Here is a 24,151-nt window from a genome sequence, read left to right on the forward strand (position 1 = left end):
GGTCCTGGGGGCCCCTCTCCCGGGCACAGGGCCTGAGCGCCCGCCGCCTGCCGGGCCCCTGGGAAGGCTGGCACTGGGGTCTCGGGAATGGGCCAGCCCCAGGGTCCCGGGCCGGTGTGGGCGCGGGGCGGGGGGTGGGCTGAGGGAGGGCCTGGGAGGGGCTGTGAGGGGCTGGGAGGGTCGTCCCTCAGCCCCAGAGTCACAGGGACCCTCGTCCATTCCAGGACCTCGGCCCCTGCAGGAGACTCCACCCTCCGTCCGGTCAGAGGCCCCCAGGGGCTGAGGCCACGAGGCTGCTGGGCACTGCCTGCTCCCCCTCGTCCCCCCCCGCCCCCCCGTCCCCCCGATGCTGCCTGGACCCCTGCTCTGAGCCCCTCAATAAAGAGTCCCATCAGAGCCGTCTGAGCGTCTTCTCTGGGGCGGCGGGCGGGCGGGCGGGCGGGCATCACAGACCCCACGTTCGGGGCCAGAGCCGCCTTCAGCTGCCGGGACTGGGCGGCCGGCAGCTCTGGGTTCACGCCGGGACCCGCCCCCTGGCTGCATGACCCGCCCCCGGGCTGCAGGACCCGCCCCCCGGCTGCAGGACCCGCCCCCCGGCTGCAGGACCTGCCCCCCGGGCTGCAGGACCCGCCCCCCGGCTGCAGGACCCGCCCCCCGGGCTGCAGGACCCGCCCCCCGGCTGCAGGACCCGCCCCCCGGCTGCAGAACCCGCCCCCCGGGCTGCAGGACCCGCCCCCCCGGCTGCAGGACCCGCCCCCCCGGCTGCAGGACCCGCCCCCCGGCTGCAGGACCCGCCCCCCGGCTGCAGGACCCGCCCCCCGGCTGCAGGACCCGCCCCCCCGGGTGCAGGACCCGCCTCCCCGGCTGCAGGACGGGCTCGGACCCTGCCGGCGGGTCACCAGCCCAGACACCGGCCGCTCCGCTGGGACGGCTCAGGTCGCCGCCAATCAGATCTCCTGACGGCGGCCGGGACCCCAGGGTCGTCTGGAGGAGCTCCCTCCGCTCAGGCGTGTCCCAGGGCGCCCCCTCGCTCGCACCCCCTCCCCCGTGCGGGGCAGGGCCAGGCCGATGGCTTCGCCGGCGTCCCACCCCCACGGGCCGGACGGTCCCCGCCCGGGCCAGCGGACAGGAGCCGGATTTTAAATCCGAACAGTTTCCGTGTACACGGCCGTGCGTGTGCACGTTCGATCTGTGTAATCACACCTCAGCGCGCAGGGCACATCACCGAGGATGTCTGTGTGCCGTCAGGGTCGTACACAGAGAGAACAGCGTGTTCAGGAAGGGATCAGTGGCAGGAATGGCGGGCAGAGACCACGTGAAGGCACGGAGCGGACACTGGGCCAGGCCCGGGTTCTGTCTGTGGTGGGGGGCGCCTGTCCCCCTGCTCGGGCCCGGGAGCCAGGTCTGAGGCACAGCGGACGGGGCTGGTGCGAACAGACACCGATTATTCTAACCCAGCGGTCAGCAAACTCCTTCGTCCACGGAGCCAAATATTGATGCCAACAGCACAACAATTGACATTTCTTTGGAGAGCCAAGTTTTTTAAACTTAAACTCCTTCTAACCCCACTTCTTCAAAATAGACTCAACCAGGCCGTGGTATTTTGTGCAAGAGCCACACTCAAGGGGCCAAAGAGCCACATGTGGCTCGCGAGCCGCAGTCTGCCGACCACGGTTCTAACTTACCCGTAACTCACTAGTGGGCGAGCAGGAGCGCAGGGTGCTGGCTGCTCGGGCAGAGAGGGTGCTGGAGGGTGCTGGCTGCTCGGGCAGAGAGGGTGCTGGAGGGTGCTGGCCGCTCTGGCAGGGAGGGAGCTGGAGGGTGCTGGCCGCTCGGGCAGGGAGGGTGCTGCCGGGAGGAGCAGGGGAGGAAGCAGCCGGCGCGCCCAGCAGACACGCCTGGTGCCTTCCTCCCGCCCCCACGGCTCCTTGCACGTGCCCCGTGCCCAAACCGCCCGGACGGCCCTCGCCCGGCGATACCGGCACACCCTTCACGGGCGGGCGGGGCCTCCTCGGCAGAGACTCCGGGACAGGCAGGCGTCTGGCGGGAGGGCGGCAGCTGAGGTCAGACATGGAGACGGGGCCCCGGCCGCCCGGCCGCCCCGCCCTCTGGGCCCCCGTGGTCCTGGCCCTCGGCCTGGGCCTGGCCGGCACCCAGAGGACCCTGGAGGAGGTGCCCGTGCAGCCCGGCTTTGACGCCCAGAAGGTAATCGTGGCCAGGACGTGGGTGCCAGCGTCTCGGGGCCTCGCCGGGGGCAGGCGGGCAGGAGCAGGCTGGGTGCTACTGAGGCGGCGGGCGAGGCGGCGGGCACGTCGGGCCCTGGCACCGCCCCGGGGTGCTCCTTGGGCAGCTGCCCCCTGGCTGGGGGGACGCTGCCCTGCGAGCCCCCTGCCATCGCCCATCACTGGGCGTGGACGGTGCGGGCAGGGCCGGCAGGGAGCAGTTTCAGACGTGGCGGCCGGTCCCGGGAGACCCCCTCCCACACCGGCCAGGGCACAGGACCCAGCAGGGCGGTGGGTGGGCCGAGCACAGGAGGGGGAAAAAGGGGCAGTGAGGGAGGGGTGGGGAGGCTGACCAGACCCCTGCTCCCCCCCGGAGGCTGCGGGACCCTCCCCCACCCTGCACCTGCACCCACAGGTGGCCGGGCGCTGGCTGACCCTCCGGCTGGCCTCCAGCCGGGCACGCCTGGTCTCCCCCACGACCCCCTGCGGCTGGCACTCCACTCCATCGCGACGCGGGGCCCGGACCTGGAGTTCCTCTTGTTCTGGACGTAAGGTGGCTCCTCAGGACCTGAGGGTGGGGTGCTCGGGCCCCCCAAGACGTCGGCATCGGCTCAGCCGGGGCTGGAGCCGCTCAGGTCCTTTCGGCTCTGCAGGGCGGGCAGGCAGGAGGGACCTCGCCGGCCGGTCTCACGGCTCAGCCCGTCCTGCCCGTCAGCTGGGTGGGTCCCGGCGGGAGGAGCTGGTGTCACCGGACAAGCGTGCAGACTCTGCCACACAGCAGCTGCGCCCGTGGCGTCTGAGACGGTGTGGCCACGGGAGCCGCAGTCTGTGCGCCCGCTCGCCTGCCCGCCCGCCCCTGGAAGCAGTAGACCCGGGAGGGGTGGGGTGGGGGAGAGGGGGACTTGGGCGGGGCCTACGGTTCGCTCTGTGCATGGAGCCCGTGATGAGGACGCAGTCCTGGATCCCCTCCCGAGACCCAGGTCCCCCGGACAGACAGACAGACGGCCCCGCACCCCCCGGGGGCCGGCCCTCCCAGCCAGGAGCCCTGTGCTCAGGGCAGCCCCCAGCCCCTCCCTCCCCAGCGGGCAGCGCGGGGACTGGGACCCGGACGGGAAGGGAAGGGACGGCAGCCCCCAGCCCCTCCCTCCCCAGCGGGCAGCGCGGGGACTGGGACCCGGACGGGAAGGGAAGGGACGGCAGCCCCCAGCCCCTCCCTCCCCAGCGGGCAGCGGCTGTGCAGAGGCGTCCGCGTCACCGTCCACCCGACGGGGCTCCCGGGCCAGTACCAGGGCGCCGGTGAGTCCCCGGCCGGCCGGCCCGCGGGGGGAGGGACCCCATGCCCAGCCTGGCGGTGGGGGCGCAGCTGGGCCAGAGGGCGTCCCTCGTCCTGCCTGTGTCCACGGCGGCCCGCGGGCTGGTCTGGCTGCGGGGTAGACGGTCGGGCGCGGGGTGGACGCGGGGTGGACGGTCCAGGGGCAGGGTGGACGTGGGGTGGATGGCCGGTGTCAGGGTGGATGCAGGGTGGACGGTCAGGGTGGACGGTCGGGGGTCGGGGTGGACGGCCGGGCACGGGGTGGATGGCTGGTGTCGGGGTGGACGCAGGGTGGACGGTCGGGGTCGGGGTAGACGCGGGGTGGATAGTTGGGGTCGGGGTGGACGGCCGGGCGCGGGGTGGACGCAGGGTGGATGGCCGGGCGCGGGGTGGACGGCCGGGGGCGGGGTGGACTGCCGGGGTGGACGGCCGGGTCGGGGTGGACTGCCGGGGTGGACGGCCGGGCGCGGGGTGGACGGTCGGGGTCGGGGTGGACGGCCGGGCGCGGGGTGGACGCGGGGTGGACGGCCGGGCGCGGGGTGGACGGTCGGGGTCGGGGTGGACGCAGGGTGGACGGTTGGGGTCGGGGTGGACGCAGGGTGGATGGCCGGGCGCGGGGTGGACGGCCGGGGTCGGGGTGGACTGCCGGGGTGGACGGCCGGGGTCGGGGTGGACCGCCGGGGTGGACGGCCGGGCGCGGGGTGGACGGTCGGGGTCGGGGTGGACGGCCGGGGTGGACGGCCGGGCGCGGGGTGGACGGCCGGGGTGGACGGCCGGGCGCGGGGTGGACGGGCGGGGTCGGGGTGGACTGCCGGGGTGGACGGCCGGGGTCGGGGTGGACGGCCGGGGTGGACGGCCGGGCGCGGGGTGGACGGTCGGGGTCGGGGTGGACGCGGGGTGGACGGCCGGGCGCGGGGTGGACGGTCGGGGCCGGGGTGGACGCAGGGTGGACGGTTGGGGTCGGGGTGGACGCAGGGTGGACGGCCGGGCGCGGGGTGGACGGTCGGGGTCGGGGTGGACGGCCGGGGTGGACGGCCGGGCGCGGGGTGGACGGTCGGGGTCGGGGTGGACCGCCGGGGTGGACGGCCGGGCGCGGGGTGGACGGTTGGGGTCGGGGTGGACGCAGGGTGGACGGCCGGGTGCGGGTGGGGTCAGGGCCCGTCAGGCCCCGGTCACGCGGGCTCTGTCCCCGCGGTCCAGGGAGGAGCCCGCGTGCGCGTCCGCTTCGTCCGCTCCGACCTCCGCAGCCTCCGCTCTGCGTCCGCGTGGAGGAGGGCGGCCCGGGGGGCGCGGGCGAGGTCACCAGCCTGTGGGCGCTGCTGGGTAGTCAGTGTCTCCCCGACGCTGGGCACCCCCATCTCCCCAGACCCGGGCTCGGAGCCTGCTGCCCGGTGCGGGGTCAGCGGCCGCTCAGCACGGCGCCCTCACAGCACCCGCTCCGGGCGCCCCTGGGCGTGTCCCAGCTGGCGTCTCCGTGGGCCGGCGGGAGCCTCCGGGGGAGGGGCACGCCGACCTGGGGCGTGGACGGCGGAGGGTCAGCGGGTGGGGGCGCCGGGTCACGGGGAGCCCCGTGTGCCCTGGGGACCCTCTGGCTGGCTTCGCCTCAGGGGTAGATCCTGGCTCCCAGGAGCGGGAGCCCCCCTGCCCCTGGAGCAGGGCCGAGGGGGCCGAGGGGGCCGAGGGCGCCATCCTGGCCAGCGGGCATCAGCTTCGGCCTGGCCAGGAGCCGGGGGGAGGGACGAGTCTGACCCCACAGCTTCTGGTCTGGGCCCTCACCACCCGCCCCCCTGCTGCAGCCAGACGCCTGCCCGGGGACCCCCAGTTGCTGCGCAGGTTCCTGGGGTACGTGAGGCAGTTCCAGCTGCAGGAGGCCCCCGTCTTCAACCTGGAGGGTGAGCACTACCCCACTGCACCCAGGCCACCGGGCGGGGCTAGGGTTAGGGTTAGGGTTAGGGTTAGGGCTAGGGTTAGGGTTAGGGTTAGGGTTAGGGCTAGGGCTAGGGTTAGGGTTAGGGTTAGGGTTAGGGTTAGGGTTAGGGTTAGGGCTAGGGTTAGGGTTAGGGCTAGGGTTAGGGCTAGGGCTAGGGTTAGGGTTAGGGTTAGGGTTAGGGCTAGGGTTAGGGTTAGGGCTAGGGTTAGGGCTAGGGCTAGGGTTAGGGCTAGGGTTAGGGTTAGGGTTAGGGTTAGGGCTACGGTTAGGGTTAGGTTAGGGTTAGGGTTAGGGTTAGGGTTAGGGTTAGGGCTAGGGCTAGGGCTAGGGCTAGGGTTAGGGTTAGGGCTAGGGGTAGGGCTACGGTTAGGGTTAGGTTATGGGTTAGGGTTAGGGTTAGGGTTAGAGTTAGGGTTAGGTTATGGCTAGGGTTATGTTTAGGATTTGGGTTAAGTTTAGGACGTGGCCCATGGTTAAGGTTAAGCTTCTTATCATTAGGATTAGACTTAGGGTTTGGCAGTAGAGCTCACAGTGGTGGTGAAGGTTGTAGTGGAGAAGGTGCATGTCCTTGGCCAACCCTCCTAATGTCCACCTGTTTCCCTCAGCAGCCCCGTGTCCTCCGCCTGCAGCCCAGGTCCGGCCCTCCCGTCAGTCTTCCGGCACCTTCTCCCGTTCCCAGGGTCCTGTGCACCCTGTGCTGCCTGAGGCTCTTGTCTGCGCCCGCCCCACCCTCTCCGTCCCCGAATGGGGTCTCCTTGGCTTTGGGTCACCAGGTCCTGCAGCCAGTGGCTGAGGCGCCCACCGCCCCTGGCATCCTGGCCTGGCGGGAGGTCACTCCAGGTGGCGAGGGGGCCGGGGCCTGGGCGTAGCGTTACCGTGCAGCGGACAGAGCCATGGGCCTTCGCCGAGAAGCTGACTGTCCGTGGCCCAGCTGGCAGCCCTCCGACCGGCCTCCTCGGGGTCTGCTCCGGGCAGTCCCCCCGGGCCCGAGGGGCGTGAACGAGGGAGGAACTCAGGCCCCGGAACCTGCACGCGGTCTGGTGAGCCAGGACACCCCCTTTCTGAGCATCAGGGGCCCCGGAGGGCGGGGTCTGCAGGTGAGTGCCCACTGCTGCCTGGCCGAGCGTGAGTCACCACCAGCTGGGCCGTCTCTTAGGAACCGGCCGCCTCCAGCCTCCGTCCTCGCGTCTGGAGATGCCGGAGACAGGACCGGTCTGCTCCCGCCCAGCGACGGTTCCCTGCACACGGGGGCTGCGAGCGGCACCATGGCCCCTGCGGAGCCAGGACCCACGAGCCAAAGACACGGACACGTATCCCAGGCGTGTGGCTGTCGCCTCCCCGTGTCCTCAAGGGCCCTCTCTGCCTGGCTGTGCTCCCATTCCCCCCCCCCCCCTCTCTTTTTTGAATATATATATTTTATTGGTTTTTTACAGAGAGAAAGGGAGAGGGATAGAGAGTTAGGAACATCCATCAGCTGCCTCCTGCACACCCTCTACTGGGGATGTGTCCTCAACCAAGGCACATGCCCTTGACCGGATTCGAACCTGGGACCCTTCAGTCTGCAGGCCGACGCTCTATCCACTGAGCCACACCGGTCAGGGCCCCATCCCCTCTCTTATGAGGTCACCCTTCCTACTGGACCAGGGCCACCCTCGTGGCCACGTTTTACCACGGTCACCTCTGTACGTGGCCTGTTGAACGTCGACCTGGGAACCAGGAGGTCAGGGTTCGATTCCCGGTCAGGACACAGGCCCAGGTGCAGGCTCCATCCCCAGTGTGGGGTGCGCAGGAGGCAGCTGATCAATGATTCTCTCTCATCATTGCTGTTTCTCTTTCTCTCTCCCTTCCTCTCTGAAAATCAATAAAAGCATTGCCTTCTGCACGCCCCTCCTCCCTCGCGGTCTGCTCCCTGCGTAGCGTGTCGGCCCTCGGACTGAAGGGTGCCGGGTTCGTTTCTGCTCGAACCTCCGTCCCAGGCTCCATCCCGGCCCCTCCCTGATGGGGTGCCTGCAGGAGGCAACCAGTCGACGTGTTTCTCTCACATCAATGTCTCTCTCTCCCTCCTCCCTCCCTTCCACTCTCCCTAAAACTCAATGGAAAACATAATAAATCCTCGGGTGAGGATTTACAAGCAAACATAAACAAACAAAATGCCTACAGCTTTAAAAAAAAAAGAAACCGGGATCGATCGGGAAGGACGCGTTGGCAGGACGTCGCCTGTCTGGTCACAGGCACACGGAGGGTCACGGCAAACAGCCCTGGGCGGACGGAGAGCCCTGGGCCCCGGGCCCCGGGCATGGCCCTTGGGGGGTCACCCCCCTTCACACCTCACCGTTCCCCTCTGTGCGGACACCACGGTCTTTCTCCGTGAAAAAATGTTTATTTTCTGCCTCCAAAATGTCTGCGGGCCACCTGCCCCATACAGAACATCGCAGCACCTTGAACATCCAACCCGCTGCTCAGTCTTCACTGGGGGTGGCCCACCTGGGGGTCTGGTCTCCATCCAGGCCAAGCGGCCAGCGGTGTGTGTGCTGGGGCCCGGCTGCTGGCCGAGCGAAGCCGGGTGGGGACACGGGGTAGGGTGGGGTGGGGTCAGGGGTCAGGGTCGCGCCGGCCCAGCTGCAGCACCCGCACCAGCCGCACCTGCAGCGGTGGGTGGAAGCTGGCATCCCAGTTGTACTCGGGCGACAGCAGGGTGCTGGGCTTGTGCAGGAAGAAGTACTTGTTCAGGTGGCTCTCGAAGGTGGAGTGGAGGCCGTGCAGGGCGTCCTGCCACGCGCCGGCCAGGCAGGCCCGCAGCAGGGCCAGCAGGCGGGCGGGCGCGCCGCCCAGCACCGCGCCGTCGTAGAAGAAGTCGCCCTGGCCGGCGGGGATGCAGGCCGCGGAGCGCGGCCGCCGCTCGTAGGGGAAGTGGCGCCGGTCCCGGAAGAACCACCAGGCGTGCAGCTGGGCCACGGCCGCGCCCAGCACCTCGGCGCCCACGTCCGCCCGGAACACGCGGTCCACGCTCATGCTGAACACGAAGTCGGCCTCGGCCTGCACGGCGCTGAGGGCCGCGCCCAGGCTCTGCAGCCGCCACAGGCTGCGGCCCGGGGGCCCGCGGTCCGGCCGCACGGCCAGCACCCGCACCGCGCGCAGCGGCCGGGCGGGCAGCGCCGGCGGCCGGAGCCAGCTCTCCGCCAGCACGTAGGTGACCACGCGGAAGCCCGGCAGGAAGTGCTTGTCCGCCGACCGCAGGAAGGGCTCCAGGTACCGGTGGGCGGCCCTGCAATCGGGGCGCCGGTGGGAGGGACGGGGGCGTGGGGGGGACAGGGGGGGCGAGGGGGGGACGGGGTGGGGTGGGGCTGGGCGGGGACAGCGTCTGAGAGCCGAGGGCTGGGCCAGAAAGGCCGTCAGACATCGGGGACAACAGCTGGAGAGACACTAGTGCTGAATGGGTGTCAGTGCAAAGGTCATGACGCAGCCCTGGGCAGGGGGCTCAGTGGTTAGAGTGTCGGCCCTGTGGGCACGAAAGGGCCTCGGGTTCGATTTCTGCTCAGGGGCGTGCACCCGGGTTGCAGGTTTGATCGCTGGCATCCGTCGGGACACGTGCAGGAGACAACCAGACGCTCTCACAGCAATGTTTGTCTCTCTCTCCGCTCTCTCCCTCCCTTCCATTCTCTCTAAAAATCAATGGCGTCCAGCCAGCGTGGCTCAGTGGTTGAGAGTTGACCTGTGAACCAGGAGGTCAGGGTTCGAGTCCCGGCCAGGGCACAGGCCTCAGTTGTGGGTTGATCCCCAGTGGGGAGCGTGTAGGAGGCAGTTGATCCATGACTCTCTCTCTCTCCCTCTCCCTTCCTCTCTGAGATCAATAAAAATGTATTTTCTAAAATAAATAAAACGAACACAGATGGACGGGAAGAACCTGGGTGAGGGGTCATGGGAAGGCAGGCATGCGGCCGGGACGGGCGATGGCGGCCCGGAGCCCGGGTGCCGGACGGCCAGCAGTGCGTCGAAGGCAGAAGGCCTGGGGGTGTCCATCCAAGCTCGGGACGGGGCAGAGGGCAGAGGGCGAAGGGCAGAGGGCAGAGGGCGAAGGGTAGAGGGCAGAGGGCAGAGGGCAGAGGGCAGAGGGCGAAGGGCAGAGGACAGAGGGCAGAGGGCGAAGGGCAGAGGCGCGACCTACCTGCCGACAGCGAAGACCACCAGGCCCACCGTGAGGTTCTGCCGCCGGTAGTGCCGGTAAAGCGCCCGCCGGTCGAAGGTGCCCTCCCAGATGACCGGGGCCAGCCAGTCCGTGGTGGTCACCACGTCCGGCCGCTTCCTGCGGGCAGGGGAGGGGCGGCTGCAGCGGGCAGGCCAGCAAGGACCGGAGGCTGCGGTGGAGAGCTGATGCCCGCCTCCCGGCGCCTGCCGGTGCCCAGCGGAGGGCGTGGAGCCACCTGTCCGACCTTCCTGCCTGCTGCCCTGGGCACCGCCGCCTCCCCGCTCGGCACGTGGGGAAACTGAGGCACGGTGGGTCAAGGGGCTGCCCGGAGTTGGTGTGTGCACCTGGGGTGGGGCCGGTCCGAGCCTCTGCCACTCCCACCCCCCCCACCCTCACCACACCGCCCGCCCCCCCCTGGGGCAGGTGCCAGACGCCCGTGCCCACCTGGGGTCGAACCAGTCTGAGAGCTGGAGCTCCGCCCGCTGGGGCCTGGCAGAGGGAGGCAGTTAGCTGGCATCGCGCCGTCGGCAAACGCTTGCCCAGTCAGGGACCCGTGCTGTGAGGCCCGGCTCTCAGCCCACATCGCGTCCCCACCCGCCCAGCTGCTCCCAACTCCGGCCCGAGCTTCTGTGGTCAGCCGGCTCCGCACAAAACCACAGCCACTGGGCCCCCTGAGCTCGCAGCCCTGGCCCTGCCTCGGCCGGAGCCTCGATGCCCTCCCGCTGCAGGGACCTCAGCGGCAGCCGTCCCATGTCGCCAGGCCGCGCCCCCTGCAGGCGTCCCGTTACCTGAGGTGGCGGCCTGCCCACAGCAGCGAGAGGGCCAGAGAGACCAGCAGCAGAAGCTTCCTCTTGGAGCCCCTTCTCATCTGGGGAGCGGAGCGGAGGGGGCGGAGTCACAGGGTCCCCGACCTGACCACTCAGACGCCCAGGCCCGGGGTAGACGCGACCTGCAGCCTCCGTTGGGGCCTGAGCCCACCACCCCGGCTGCTCACACCGCCCAGCTCCCCGCAGAGGACACGTGCCGGGGCCTGCAGTGTGGCTCCGGGGTTTAGCGTTGAACCAGGAGGCCAGGGCACAGGCCCGGGCTGTGGGCTCGATCCCCAGTGGGGGGCGTGCAGGAGGCAGCCGATCCATGATTCTCTCTCATAACGGATGTTTCTCTCTCCCTTTCTCTCCGAAATCAACCAATCAATGTTCTATGTAATCAAAGGCTAGTATGCAAATTGACGGAATCAGAACCACCGGTTGCTATGACACGCACTGACCACCGGGGGCAGACGCTCCTCGCAGGAGCGGGTCAGTGGCTCCCAAGTGAATCCACCTGCTCCTTCCCCTCTGGTGATGCGGCCACAGGAAGCTGGACGCTGCCACAGTGGCTGGGGGGTTTCCCTTGGACCCGGCCCACCTGGCTGCCCCAGCCGCCCCGATGCTCACACCCCTCACCCTGCAGTTGAAGAAGTGCCAAGGGGGGGTTTGAGGGGGTAGGCCGGGTCCCTCCTCAGCGTGTCTCCCCCGAGGGTGCCCTCACCGTGGTCGAGGGGAGGAGACGCCCAGGAGGACGCTCCGAGCTCGGGCACCGGGCCCCCCCGCCCCTCCCGGGCGTGAGGTCAGCAGCCCCTTTGATGACCCGGAGCACCGAGGTCACAATGCTCCGCTGGTTGCCGGGCGACGGCCGATCTGGTTGAGGAGCTGAAGGTGTAAACCTGCTGCTCCCCTGGCCCCCGACCTTCCAGGAGGGACTGCGTGTGGGTGTCCACGCGGGCACAGCGGGCGGGGTGTGGACATCGGTGCGGGCCGGCCAGGGCCTCCAGCTGCATCCTCTGACCATGCCAGCTCCCCAGGGCCCCCTCTCTCTCCTTTTAAAAACTTTAATATATATATATATATATGTTTATTGATCTCAGTGAGGGAGAGGGAGAGAGGGAAACATCCGTGAGGAGAGAGAACCATGGATGCGCTGCCTCCTGCACGCCCCCCACTGGGGACGGAGCCCCCAGCCCGGGCCTGTGCCCTGACCGGGAACTGAACCCTGACCTCCTGGCTCCTAGATGGACGTCAACCACGGAGCCGTTCTGGCCGGCCGCCTCTGCTCGTTTCCACACGAGGCTGCACGGGCCCCAGGACGCTCTCCGATGGCACGGCCGGGCCAGGCAGGCGGAGGGGGCCGGGGAGGCAGGGGTGGGGGGGGGGCGGGGGGAGGGGCGTCTGGCTGCCACCTGCCCGTCGGTCCCTCTGCCCTCTGCGGCTGCTGACCGGACGGACGCCCTGTCCGGCAGGTTCCGAGGGGCCCGGTGCCAGCTGCGCGGCGGGCGTGGGGGCGGCGGCCGCAGGCCTTGGCTGTGTTCCCCGGTGAGGAGGACGGGGGTGGGGGAGGAAAGGGCTGTGTCGGGGGGAGGGCAGCGGGCGGCAGGGACCGGGTATAAAGGGGAGGGATGGGGCCAGGGCCCGCCGAGGGATGGCACTGCTGCTGCTGCTGCTGCCGCCGCTGGGCCTGGGGCCAGGCCCGGCCTCCGCCCAGGAGCTCAACCTGCAGTCCGTGGTTCGCGGGAACTATGACCTGGCCAAGGTGGGCCGGCGCCGTCCCCTCAGCCGGCGCCCCACCTGCTCCGGGCGCCGCTCCCGAGGGGCCCCTTCGCCTCGCCTCCCCTCCCCGGGCGGCCCCTGGGGGTTGGCCGTCCCTGGGGTCTAGGCGGTCCCTGGGGGGCTGGGGGGTCCTTGGGGGACTAGGGGGTCCCTGGGGGACTGGGGGCCCCTAGGGGGCTAGGCAGTCCCTGGGGGGCTAGGGGGTCCCTGGGGCTTGGGGGTCCCTGGGGGCTGGGGGGCCCTGGGGGGCTGGGGGGTCCCTGAGGGTAGGGGGTCCCTGGGGGTAGGGGGTCCCTGGGGGTAGGGGGTCCCTGAGGGTAGGGGGTCCCTGGGGGTAGGGGGTCCCTGGGGGTAGGGGGTCCCTGGGGGGCTGGGGGCCCTGGGGGGCTGGGGGCCCTGCCGGCACCCGTGGGGCCTGGCCGGAGGGAGCCGCCCTGCAGGCCCGGCGTCTCCCAGGTGTGGGGCGACTGGTACTCCATCGCCATGGCCGCGAGCGACGTGCGGCGCATCCGGGAGGGCGGGGACCTGCGGGTCTTCATCCAGAAGATCGAGGGCGCGGCCGGCGGCAGCCTGCGCTTCTTCTTCCACTTCATGTGCGTGCCCCCCTCAAGCCCCCCCGGAGCCCCCCGCCCCCCGGAGCCCCCACCCCACTGAGCCCCCCCCGGAGCCCCCCGCCCCCCCGGAGCCCCCACCCCACTGAGCCCCCCCGGAGCCCCCCGCCCCCCCGGAGCCCCCACCCCACTGAGCCCCCCCGGAGCCCCCACCCCACTGAGCCCCCCCGGAGCCCCCCGCACCCCGGAGCCCCCACCCCACTGAGCCCCCGCAGCCCCCCGCACCCCGGAACCCCCCGCCCCCTCGCAGCCCCCACCCCACTGAGCCCCCCGCAGCCCCCCGCCCCCCGGAGCCCCCACCCCACTGAGCCCCCCCCGGAGTCCCCCCTCGAGCCCCCCGCCCCCCGGAACCCCCCGCCCCCCCGCAGCCCCCACCCCACTGAGCCCCCCGCAGCCCCCCGCACCCCGGAGCCCCCACCCCACTGAGCCCCCCCCGGAGCCCCCCGCCCCCTGGAGCCCCCACCCCACTGAGCCCCCCTGGAGCCCCCCGCCCCCCCGCAGCCCCCTGCACCCCCCCTGCACCCCCCCAGCCCTCCGTACCCCCGAGATCCCTGCACCCCCTCCCCAAGGCCCCCGCCCCCCGGAGCCCCCGCCCCCCATGGCCAGCCCCGTCCTGTGGGGTGGACGGGGGGCGGACGGGGGGCGGACGGGGGCGGACGGGGGGCGGACGGGGGCGGACGGGGGTGGACGGGGGCGGACGGGGGGCGGACGGGGGGCGGATGGGGGTGGACGGGGGGCGGACGGGGGTGGACGGGGGGCGGACGGGGGTGGACGGGGGCGGACGGGGGGCGGATGGGGGCGGACGGGGCGGACGGGGGGTGGACGGGGGCAATGGATGGGGGCAGCCTGCGCTGCTGCTTCCACTTCATGTGCGTGGCCCCCCAGCCTGGCCGGTGCCCCCCAGCCCTCTGCACCCCTTGTCCTGTGGGTGCAGGGCGGGGGGGCGGGGGCGATGGGGACGGGGGGGGGGGGCAGAGGGGTGGGGGGGCGGGGGCGATGGGGACGGGGGGGCAGAGGGGCGGGGGGGGCGGGGGGCGATGGGGACGGGGGGGGGCAGAGGGGCGGGGGGGGCGATGGGGACGGGGGGGGGGGGCACAGGGGCGGGGCTCACCCAGGCCGTGTGCAGGCTGCTCGGGGACTGCGTGGAGGTGGCCCTCGTCTGCGAGAAGACGGAGAGGAGCGGGGAGTGCACCCTGGCCCGTAAGTGGGACCTCAGCATTCCCGTGACCTCTGACCCCGGGCTCTAGGGGACCCCGATGGCGGAGCCCAGTGATGGGGCCCCGGCCCAGGACCCGCTGGGACGGCCATGGCTGAGCCCCAGGGAGGGGGTACCGTGTGCTCATCTGCCCCCACGGCTAGGGCCCCCCCGGCCGCCTCCCCCACCCCCACTCCCCACCCCCACCCTCCCCGGGCGCACGGCCCCGCTGAGCCCGTCTCCGCGCAGACATGGGGGACAACAGGGTGGTGCTGACGGAGACCGACTACAACCTCTACGCCGCCTTCCACCTGCACAGCGTCCGGAACCGCACCCAGACCCGCGTGATGGCGCTGTATGGTGCGTGCGGCTCCGGGCGCTCCGGCCGTCCCCGAGGACGGCCCCCGCCCGGCCCCCAGGCCTAGGCCCCCGCCCGGCCCCCAGCCCCCCCGCCCGGCCCCCAGGCCCCCCCGCCCGGCCCCCAGGCCCCCCGCCCGGCCCCAGGCCCAGGCCCCCCGCCCGGCCCCCAGCCCCACCGCCCGGCCCCCAGGCCCCCCCTGCCCGGCCCCTCAGGCTCCCCCGCCCGGCCCCCAGGCCCAGGCTCCCCCCCGCCCGGCCCCCAAACCCAGGCCCCACCCCGTGGGGCCCCCATATCCAGGCCCCACCCTGCCCAGCCCTAGGCCCCATCAGTCAGGTCCCATTGCAGGGGGAGGTGCCCCACCCAGCAGTGTTGCCCCTCAGCCCCCTGCTGCCCAGGCCCCGAGACCCTCCCCAACCTGGTCCCAGGGACTGGGAGGCACCAGCCTGCTGTCTGTCCATCTGCCTGTCTGTCCGTCTGTCCGCAGGCCGGATCCCCGAGCTGCCCCACAGCTTCCTGCACAGGTTTGAGAGTCTCTGCAGGAAGCACGGGCTGGGCCCCCAGCACATCCTCAGCCTGAGCACCCAGGGTAGGAGGCCGCCGGCCGGGAGCGGGGCTGGGGCCCCCCCCGAATCCCGTCTGAGAGCCGCTCTGTCCCCAGACCCGTGTGTCCTGGACCGGCAGTAGAGGAGACTGTGGGTGTCGGGTGCGTGTGGGGCGCGGGCAGCAGCACGAGGGAGGAACCGGGGTGGGGGAGCACCCCTAGCCCAGCCCCCACCCCCTGCTGGCCTCCTGGGGGAGGCAGGGCTAAGCCCCCCCATCCCTGCCCTCTCGTGGGGTGACTGACAGCCATGGTGTGTTCTCCGCAGCCGGGGCTCCAGAACCTGACATCGAGGCCACCCGGCCCCACTCCCTCCCGGTCTCTGGGGTCCCTCCCGCCCTCCCAGCTGCCCCGGCTCCCTCTCCTTGCTCTGCCTCGGGACACGCCTTCCCTCTGTCTCTCTCCCCCGCCCCTTTAGGCCACCTGTTCCCGGATGTAGGACTGGACAGCCTGGCGATCTCACCTCACGATCTGTCCCTTAGTCCATCTGCAAAGACCCTTCTCCCAATACGCACCCCCCCTGCGCCCGAGGTCGGGGTTTGGACAGACCCCGGGGCACCTCACAGACACCGAGGCGGGCGGATCAGGGGCCTGGGTCTGTGTCCGTCCTCAAACCTCCTGTGAACCCCCATTCACCTCAGAATGAAGGGGTCACCAGCCAGCGGGCTCAGCAGCTGAGCATCGCCCAGTGCGCCAGGAGGTCAGGGTTCGATTCCCGGTCAGGGCACTGGCCCGGGCTTTGGGCTCGATCCCCAGGGTGGGGCGTGCAGGAGGCAGCCGGTCCATGATTCTCTCTCATCATGGATGGTCCTCTCTCCCTCTCTCCCTTCCCCTTCCTCTCTGAGATCAATAAAAATATTTTAAAAAACAAAAGTGTGTGTGGTTCCCTCCTCAGATCCCAGCCTGACAGACACTTCCCCGGCAGGCCCAGCCTCCTCCCGCCCCAGACACAGCTCGGCCCCGCCCTCCCACATCAGTGCCCCCACTCCTGGCCCTGTGCTCCCCCAGCCGCCCTCCCCTCCCCCTCCCGGGGACAGGGACCCCACCCTCCACGCACGCTCCACCCAGAAACCCCAGGACAGGGACATGCTCAGCCCCGAGGGCAGGAGGGCAGGGGGGCAGGGTGGTAGGAGGACAGGCAGGGGGACAGACGGGAGGATAGGAGGGCAGGAGGACGGGGGCCAGGAGGACAGGGGGGCAGGAGGGCAGGGGGGCAGGGGGGCAGACGGGGACAGGCAGGAGGACAGACAGGAGGACAGGGAGGCAGGAGGGCAGGAGGGCAGGAGGGCAGGGGGGCAGACAGGAGGGCAGGAGACCAGGGGGGCAGGGGGGCAGACAGGAGAACAGGAGGACAGGAGGGCAGGAGGACAGGGGGGCAGGAGGGCAGGGGGCAGGGGGCAGGCAGAGGACAAATAGGAGGACGGGGGGGCAGGGGGGCAGGGGGGCAGGGGGGCAGGAGGACAGGCAGGGGGACAGACAGGGGGATAGGAGGGTAGGAGGACGGGGGCAGGAGGGCAGACGGGGGCAGGCAGGAGGACAGACAGGAGGACAGGGGGGCAGGGGTCAGGGGGCAGACAGGAGGGCAGGAGACCAGGGGGGCAGGGGGGCAGACAGGAGAACAGGAGGACAGGAGGGCAGGAGGGCGGGGGGCAGACAGGAGGGCAGGAGGACAGGGGGGCAGGAGGGCAGGAGGACGGGGGGCAGGAGGGCAGGAGGACAGGGGGGCAGGAGGGCAGGGGGGCAGACAGGAGGGCAGGAGGACAGACAGGAGGGCAGACGGGGACAGGAGAGCAGGAAGGCAAGAGGGCAAGGGGGTAGGGGGGCAGGAGGGCAGACAGGAAGGCAGACAGGAGGGCAGAGGCGTCCATGCAGGGGCTGGCTTCCTCCCAGAGGCGGAGGCGGGCCTGTGGGTCTGTCTGGACCGGGGTCAGGCATGAGCACCCGCGGACACATTTCCTTCTCCCCAGGAGGCCTGGCTGGGGCCGGGCCCCCGGGGCAGGGCTGGTGGCGCCCGTGGGTGTGCTGGCCCAGGGAGGACCTCCGTGGCCAGAGGCTGGGGGGGGGGGCTGAGCAGCACCAGGGCCTCCGGCACACGTGGTGCTTGTGGCGCCATCAGGGCCGGGAGGGGGGGCGGTGGCCAGAGAGCTGGTCGGCTCCTGCCACGCTGTCTGTCACCGAGGCCCACAGTGTCCGCTGAGGGGGACAGGGGCCGGGAGGGGGGGCGGTGGCCGGAGAGCTGGTCGGCTCCCGCCGCGCTGTCTGTCACCAAGGCCCACCAGTGTCCGCTGAGGGGGGCAGGGGCAGGGGCGGGGGGGGGCGGTGGCCGGAGAGCTGGTCGGCTCCTGCCACGCTGTCTGTCACCGAGGCCCACAGTGTCCGCTGAGGGGGGCTGGCAGTGCCTGGTCCTCGGCCCCTGTCCCAGGCCCGGGGCGGGGGCGGGGGCGGGGGTAGGGGCAGGGGGCCTGCCAGCAGCGGGCTCTGACCGCCCTGCGCTGGCTCCAGCCCACGAGCTGTGCTGTGCTTTGGTTCACAAAGGCCGGAGCGGAGGCGGCGGGAGGAAGCTGTTCCGGAACCCCATGCTGCGCTCAGCTCCGGCCTGCACAGAGCACGCCCCCCCCCCCCCGCCCCCCGCCTTCCTCCCGGCTCACCGGGCTCGATGGCGGAACAGGCCGCCCACGCTCCCACTGACACCGCCTGCGGCCGGCGGGGAGGGCAGCCCCTGCAGCCCAGGTCCAGGGGCCACACGACTCCCCCCCCCACATTCTCAACACCCCCCTCCCCTTCCCGCCCTGCAGGCCTGAGGCAGCACAGGAGCTCCGCCTGCCCCTGCGCTGGGGCTGGTTCCCCCTCCATGGGGAGCTGGGGGGAGGGGGTCCCACCTCTCTGCCCCCCTGGGCCTCAGGGCTCTGAGCAACCGATACCCCAGCTTCCCGTCTCTCCCCCCTCCTGCCTTGGGGGGCTGGGTGAGGGCAGATCCCAGCTCAGGGCCGGGCACCTGGGGCAGGGACGTCACAGCCGGCACCTGACCCCACACCTGACCCACAGAGGCGGCCAGCTCCCACGTCCTGGAAGCCAGGCCCGCAGCGCAGGGCGGGGGGCTGCCAGCAGGGGTCACCGCACGGGCGCTCAGCAGGCTCGGGGCCCTGGGCCCCAGGCAGGGACTGCAGTGTCCCCCCACCATCCCCCCTCCCAGGAGAGGTGCTGGCTAAACTCAACACACGTGTGTAAACCCACAGAACTACACATAGGCACGCATACGCATGCACATACTGGGTCATTTTTTAATATATTTTTTATTTCAGAGAAGAAGGGGGGGGGGAGAGAGAGAGAGAGAGAGAGAGAGAGAGAGAGAGAGAGAGAGAGACACACACACGATGAAAATCACTGATGGCTGCCTCCTGCACGCCCCACCCAGGGGATCGAGCCCACAACCCAGGCTGTGCCCTGACCGGGAATGGAACCGACACCTCCTGGTTCAGCCACAGCCACACGGCCGGGCCCGGGGTCATACCGGGGCCGAGGGAGCTGAGGCGACTGTCCAGGAGCCGGAGAGGCAGGCTGACCTGCCAGGCCGGCCCAGGCGCTCCGGCCCGGAGGCTGCCGGACACTGGCCGCCCGGCCGGTGCCCTTCCCGAGGGGGCTCCGGGGGGGGCGCCACTGCCAGGGCTGTGCTCAGCGTCTCCAGGAACCCGAGGGGGCGGCGGCCAGCCCGCACCCGCCTAGAGCCGGGCCCGACGTCTCCCTCCCGGCGTGTCCTCCCCCACCTAACCCAGCCACCCCGATCCGGCGTCAGGAGCCACGGGACTGAGTGTGCACACCGGGGCCAAACACTGAAGCAGGTGCCTCTGCCCAGCCCCCAGGGCCTCCCCGGTGGAGCCTGGGGGACCCCTCAGACTGGGAACGGAACCCAGAGCCCTGGGCTCAGAGGGTGAAGTTCAACCACGGCCCCCGCCCGGGCACGGGGTCAGACCGGGGCTGTGGGAGGAGGAAGGTCACCCCGCCTCTCTGGGGAGGGGCTGGGCTAGGCCTGGTTCCCCAGGCCCAGACGGCCCAGATCAGAGGCCTCTGCAGGAAGCGGTCCCTCCCCCCGAGTCACGACATCACACCTGTCCTTCCTCCAGAGACTCCTCCCTTTAATGCTCAGCCCATTCCCACAGCCCCACAGCCCCACAGCCCCCTCCCCCATAACTCCTCCCCTCACAGCCCCCTCCCCCATAATCCTCCCCTCACAGCCCCCTCCCCCATAACTCCTCCCCTCACAGCCCCCTCCCCCATAATCCTCCCCTCACAGCCCCCTCCCCCATAACTCCTCCCCTCACAGCCCCCTCCCCCATAACTCCTCCCCTCACAGCCCCACAGCCCCCTCCCCCCCTGGGGTGAGAACAGCCGGTAGCGGCCTAGCAGCTGGTCCGCCGCCTAGCCGGCGAAGAAGTCGGGGAAGATGCTGTCCACCTCGTCCCGGAAGGCCAGGCTGGGGCAGCCCACGTCCCAGCCCCACGGCTCCAGGGGGCCGTCCGGGGTCTCCTGGGCGCTGGGCGCAGGGCCGGCCAGGAAGCCCGGCTCCGTCCTGCCCAGCGGGCTCCCGGCCGGGGCCCCAGCGGGGGCGCTGCTGTCTCCGCCCTCCGGGGACCCTGGACAGGAGGGACAGGGCAGGTCAGCGTGCCAAAGCGGGCGGGGCGGCGGGCAGAGGAGGCCCCCCACACGCACAGACACGCTCACGCACACTCAGGCTCTCACAGGCCCTCCCGCGGGCTCCCTCCCCTGCTCCAGGCGGAGACCGGTGTCGCCCTGCAGGAGCCTGGTCACCCCGCCAGCCCAGCCCGGAGGCCGAGCCCACAGCCGCCCCATCGGGGAAGGCGCCCGCGCCCCACTCACCCAGCCACCACTCGGGACTGGCCCTCAGCAGCAGGGACGGCCCGTCCTCCACGCCACACGCGGGCAGGGACCTGGGTGGCGAGGAGACCCCGCCCTGAGGCCAGGGAACCCGTGTCCTCCGACCTCAGGGGAAGGCGTGGCCCTGCGAGGCGGCCCAGGTCCAGAGGCGCCTGCGCCCGCGCCCTCCCCGCCCGGCACCAGCACAGGAGCCGCTGGCTCTGAGAGCCTCCCCCGGCGTCCCCACGCCCCGCTGTGCTGCCAGCCCAGAGACCCTTCGTCAGGGGAGGGTGCTTTCAAAACACGTCAGAGGCCACAGGGCAGCCTGGGCCTGGGCAGCACTCACAGTGAAGGCCTGAGGGGAGCAGGACTGAGGGCAGGCCTTGGGGTGCACACACAGGCATGTACATACAGGCAGGCAGTGCACACGCAGGCATGCACACGTGTGCATACACAGGCATGCACACACGAGCAGGTACACGGGCAGGCACATGTGTGCACACAGGCAGGTACACGGGCAGGCACACATGGGCACACGCCCGCCGGGGCCCACCTGGTGCCGGGCATCCCAGCCTGGGTCGCCTCCTCCGTCAGGGGCCCGGTCAGGCCTGGGCAGCTCTGAGCCTCTTCCCTCGCCAGCGGGGAGGTCGGTGGCCAGGAGCAGGGAGGCCAGGCGGGGGGCGGCCTCAGGACCGGGGAGGGACTCGGGCCTGGGGTCCAGGGTGCCAGGCCGGAGGTCCCTATGAGAAAAGGGGACGGTGGGACAGCTCCCCCCCCCCCCCCCGGGAGCACCCTCCCCTGAGGACCTCAGCCCCCGCCGTGGAGCCCTGCCCGACGGGCGTAGAGCAGAGGCAGGCAGGTGACCAGGAGAGGGAGGTGCCCAGCACCGGCACCAGGGAGCTCCCCGAAGCGGTGCCTGTGGGGCTCGGACTGGGGACACCGTGCCACTGCGGCCTCCCCTCCCTGTGCCCGCGACCCCCGCCCCACAGGGCACCACCCTCCCAGCAGCCCCCCGAGCGCGGCCTCTGCACCCCATGTCCTGTTTCGGTCCTGCAGCTCCCCGGTGGCCCCGTCTGTCACCAGCACCCCCACCCCCTCGCCGGGCACACTCAGGCCCCAGCACCCCCACCCCCTCACCGGGCACACTCAGGCCCCAGCACCCCCACCCCCTCACCGGGCACACTCAGGCCCCAGCACCCCCACCCCCTCACCGGGCACACTCAGGCCCCAGCACCCCCCCCCCCCTCACCGGGCACACTCAGGCCCCAGCACACCCCCTCACCAGGCACACTCAGGTCCCAGCACCCCCACCCCCTCACCGGGCACACTCAGGCCCCAGCACACCCCCCCTCACCGGGCACACTCAGGTCCCAGCACCCCCACCCCCTCACCGGGCACACTCAGGCCCCAGCACACCCCCCCTCACCGGGCACACTCAGGTCCCAGCACCCCCACCCCCTCACCGGGCACACTCAGGCCCCAGCACACCCCCCCTCACCGGGCACACTCAGGCCCCAGCACACCCCCCCTCACCAGGCACACTCAGGCCCCAGCACACCCCCCCTCACCGGGCACACTCAGGCTGTGCTGCCCGTGGCACTTGGCAAACGCACGTGGGCGGCTTAAGTGCTGCCACCGGCAGCCACGGCCCACAGAGTGACAGACAGCTGGGCAGGGTCCAGTGTGAGGGGGACGCCGGCCTCAGGGGCACCCCACGGGCTTGTGGGGGGCGGGCAGGCAGGGAACAAAGGCCCGTGTGGGGGAGGGAACAGCCTGGGGTTCATGACTCACTCCACAGAGCAGAGAAGCCACCCCAGAGCCGGCAGAGTGGGGCTGTTCTCGGGGAGCCGGACACGGGGTGAGAGGGCACAGTGAGTCCACACCCCACACTTTCTGGGGGGCCTGGAACCACGCCTGTGCCCAGGCACACTCACCGGGGAGGGCTGCAGGCCTGTCCAGCGCCTCGGCCAGCCCCGTGGTCACACCTGTGGTCACGCCACTCGGGGCGTCCTGCAGCCTGGATGGTGCAAAGACGGGGGGGGGGGGTCTCTGAACAGCCCGCACCCACAGCCCCGGGGGTTCCATCCAGGCGGGGGGGCACTCACATGGTCCCGGGGGCTCCGGGCCCAGCCCCGGGAGCCTCTGCTGGGGTCTGACTCAGCTGCCACTTGTGCCAGTCCTCCTCCGTGGGGCCGAGGACCTGACACAGAAAGAGACACCAAAATCACCACGGACGTGGCCACGGGGAAACCACAGGAAACGTGGGCTGTCCTGTCCCGGTCCCCCCTGAGCACAGACCCCGGTCCTCAGCTGGGGCGGGAGGGGCGGGAGGAGCCGGAAGAGGCGGTGGGACTCGCTCCTGGCTGGCACCACGGCGGGCGGGGGCCACGGAGCCACGCCCACAGGAGGTGTGAGGACTGGGACGGGCACCGGGAGACTCCCTGGCCGTGCAGCTGGGAGGGAGCCGGAGCGCCCCGCGCCCCCACACGCACCGCCGGCCGCTCCCCGCCGGGCAGCACGGCGCCCGCCATCCGGAGGAACTGCACCGACATCTCCAGGACGGAGGCCATGTCCTCGCGCCGGCCGTCGAAGCGGGGCAGGAGGGCTCGCAGGCGCTTGCAGCTCAGGGAGATCCGCTTCCTGTTCCGGACAAGCCACGGGCGCCCGTGAGCCCGTCAGCCTGGCCGGGAGAGAGGGGGGCAGCCCCGGCCCCTCACAGCGGCCCCGAGGGGCACAGGCTGGACCCCCCAGTCCCAGTCCTTCAGGGTCTGTGTCCGGCTTCCCGGCCCAGGGCCACCTCCCCGCCTGGGGGTGTGGGAGGAGCAGGGCCTGCAGGAGGCGGCCCAGCAATGGCTCTCTCGCTCTCCCTTCCTCTCTGACCTCAGTGAAATGTGTGACTTTCAGGGAGATGGCCAGAGGGGCGCCCTGCGGCCTGCTCCCCGCCCCCCCCGCCCCACCCCGTCCTGGGCAGACTCCAGGCCGTCCCAGGTGCTCCATCTGGTCCCCCCCCCACCTGCGCTCCCGCTCGCTGAGCACGTTCCGGGGGAGCCCGCAGGCCGGACGCCCCGCCGGGGTCTGGGCTGGACCGGAGCCCCCGCCTGGGTCCTGGCGGGGGGGACGGGCTTCCGGGGAACAGCTGCTGCTGGGAGAGGGAACAGCTCCGGGCTCCGCGAGCCCCAGAACGCCGAACCCGCGAACCCCAGAACGGCACCGTGAACCCCGAGAACGCCGCCGCGAACCCGAGAACCCCAGAACCCCACCGAGAACCCCGAGAACGCCACTGTGAACCCCGAGAACGCCGCCGCGAACCCCAGAACGCCACCGAGAACCCCGAGAACGCCGCCGCGAACCCGCGAACCCCAGAACGCCACTGTGAACCCCGTCGCCGCGAACCCGAGAACCCCACCGAGAACCCCAGAACGGCACCGTGAACCCCGAGAACGCCACCGCGAACCCTGTCGCCGCGAACCCCAGAACCCCACCGAGAACCCCGAGAACGCCACGGAGCCCAGACAGGTTCCTCCCCGCCCCCTCCCACCGGGCTGTGTTGGCTCTGCCTACGCAGAGCCGGGGGACGGGGAGCAGTCCCGCACCCCCAGTCCGGGCACCCCCAGTCCGGGCACCTCAGTCCGGGCACCCCCAGCTCCTCACCAGCACGCCCGGGGGGTGGGGCCTCGGGCGAGCCCGGCACTGGGCTCGGGGCCTCCGGACGCCATGAGCGCAGCTGCCCCTCCACCCACGCCGCCGGCCTCTCCCGCCCACGTGCCCGCCGCCCACGTCCCCGCCGCCCACGTGCCCGCCGCCCACGTGCCCCGCCGCCCACGCGCCCGCCGCCCACGCGCCCGCCGCCCACGTGCCCGCCGCACCTGGCGCTGCCCGCGCCCCCGCGGAGCCCAGGGCCGGGCTCCTGCTCCCTCTTCCGGGTCGGACATCTCCCCCTGCCCCCTCAGGCGCCCCGGTGCCAGGCCGGTGGGGCTGTTTGGGGGGGCGGATGCTGCTGTTTGGAGGCCGAGCCCGGCCCTCAGGGCGTGGCCAGCCGGGGCGGGGGGCCCTCGCGGAGAAATGGTGGGTCCAGGGCGCCGGGCGGCACCCAGGGGGTGCACCGGAGCCAGGCCGCCCGGCTGGCACGTGGGTAAGACCCCCCCCCCCAAACCCTGCCCCCGAAGGAACTGGTCTCACCCGAGGGCGGGGTACAGGTGCAGGAGGGAGGGGGAGGATGGGGCGCAGCGGGAGCCGGTCTGAGACTGTTTCCCCGAGACCCTGGGGCTTCAGGGCCGGT

The 24,151-nt window shown here is 71.7% G+C and overlaps 4 protein-coding genes across 4 annotated transcripts; 2 read left to right on the forward strand and 2 right to left on the reverse strand.

Moving 5' to 3' along the window:
- Positions 1-1,992: 1,992 nt before the first annotated feature.
- LOC123651465 (beta-lactoglobulin) lies at positions 1,993-6,375 on the forward strand. Its single transcript, XM_045573934.1, is given in 9 exon segments — positions 1,993-2,205; positions 2,638-2,695; positions 2,698-2,770; positions 3,445-3,522; position 3,702; positions 4,735-4,783; positions 4,786-4,857; positions 5,331-5,426; positions 6,073-6,375. Coding segments are annotated over 9 exon segments (747 nt in total). The 5' UTR covers positions 1,993-2,070; the 3' UTR covers positions 6,258-6,375.
- Positions 6,376-8,056: 1,681 nt separating this feature from the next.
- Positions 8,057-12,720, reverse strand: GLT6D1 (glycosyltransferase 6 domain containing 1). Its single transcript, XM_036417010.1, has 5 exons — positions 12,642-12,720; positions 11,181-11,329; positions 10,439-10,518; positions 9,630-9,767; positions 8,057-8,729 (listed from the first exon to the last, which is right to left on the reverse strand). The coding sequence occupies exons 1-5, from the start codon at positions 12,718-12,720 to the stop codon at positions 8,057-8,059; spliced, it is 1,119 nt and encodes a 372-aa protein (XP_036272903.1).
- On the forward strand, positions 12,690-15,112 carry LCN9 (lipocalin 9). Its single transcript, XM_036416972.2, has 5 exons — positions 12,690-12,828; positions 13,973-14,046; positions 14,291-14,401; positions 14,887-14,988; positions 15,061-15,112. Exons 1-5 carry the CDS (start codon positions 12,719-12,721, stop codon positions 15,084-15,086), a joined length of 423 nt encoding a protein of 140 aa, XP_036272865.1. The 5' UTR covers positions 12,690-12,718; the 3' UTR covers positions 15,087-15,112.
- Positions 15,113-19,413: 4,301 nt separating this feature from the next.
- Positions 19,414-23,588, reverse strand: SOHLH1 (spermatogenesis and oogenesis specific basic helix-loop-helix 1). Its single transcript, XM_045573846.1, has 8 exons — positions 23,524-23,588; positions 22,886-23,152; positions 22,365-22,512; positions 21,978-22,072; positions 21,763-21,889; positions 20,426-20,670; positions 19,876-19,946; positions 19,414-19,631 (listed from the first exon to the last, which is right to left on the reverse strand). Exons 1-8 carry the CDS (start codon positions 23,586-23,588, stop codon positions 19,417-19,419), a joined length of 1,233 nt encoding a protein of 410 aa, XP_045429802.1. The 3' UTR covers positions 19,414-19,416.
- Between the last annotated feature and the right edge of the window lie 563 nt (positions 23,589-24,151).

The sequence above is a fragment of the Pipistrellus kuhlii genome, unplaced genomic scaffold (genome assembly GCF_014108245.1).
Source record: "Pipistrellus kuhlii isolate mPipKuh1 unplaced genomic scaffold, mPipKuh1.p scaffold_m20_p_57, whole genome shotgun sequence".
NCBI lineage: Eukaryota > Metazoa > Chordata > Mammalia > Chiroptera > Vespertilionidae > Pipistrellus > Pipistrellus kuhlii.

Bases quoted from the DNA above. Each gene is read 5' to 3' on its own strand.
- LCN9 (XM_036416972.2), top strand. From the start codon at position 12,719: ATGGCCGCGAGCGACGTGCGGCGCATCCGGGAGGGCGGGGACCTGCGG. The intron at 14,047-14,290 runs GTAAGTGGGACC...GTCTCCGCGCAG, and splicing joins CGGGGAGTGCACCCTGGCCC to ACATGGGGGACAACAGGGTG. The intron at 14,402-14,886 runs GTGCGTGCGGCT...GTCTGTCCGCAG, and splicing joins CCGCGTGATGGCGCTGTATG to GCCGGATCCCCGAGCTGCCC.
- GLT6D1 (XM_036417010.1), bottom strand. From the start codon at position 12,720: ATGGCGATGGAGTACCAGTCGCCCCACACCTGGGAGACGCCGGGCCTG. The intron at 10,519-11,180 runs GTGAGGGCACCC...TCCGCTCCCCAG, and splicing joins GTCTCCTCCCCTCGACCACG to ATGAGAAGGGGCTCCAAGAG. The intron at 8,730-9,629 runs GTAGGTCGCGCC...CCCCGATTGCAG, and splicing joins GTGGTCTTCGCTGTCGGCAG to GGCCGCCCACCGGTACCTGG.
- SOHLH1 (XM_045573846.1), bottom strand. From the start codon at position 23,588: ATGGCGTCCGGAGGCCCCGAGCCCAGTGCCGGGCTCGCCCGAGGCCCC. The intron at 23,153-23,523 runs GTGAGGAGCTGG...CGGGGTTCACAG, and splicing joins CCCACCCCCCGGGCGTGCTG to TGGCGTTCTCGGGGTTCTCG. The intron at 21,890-21,977 runs GTGAGTGCCCCC...TGCACCATCCAG, and splicing joins CCCGGAGCCCCCGGGACCAT to GCTGCAGGACGCCCCGAGTG.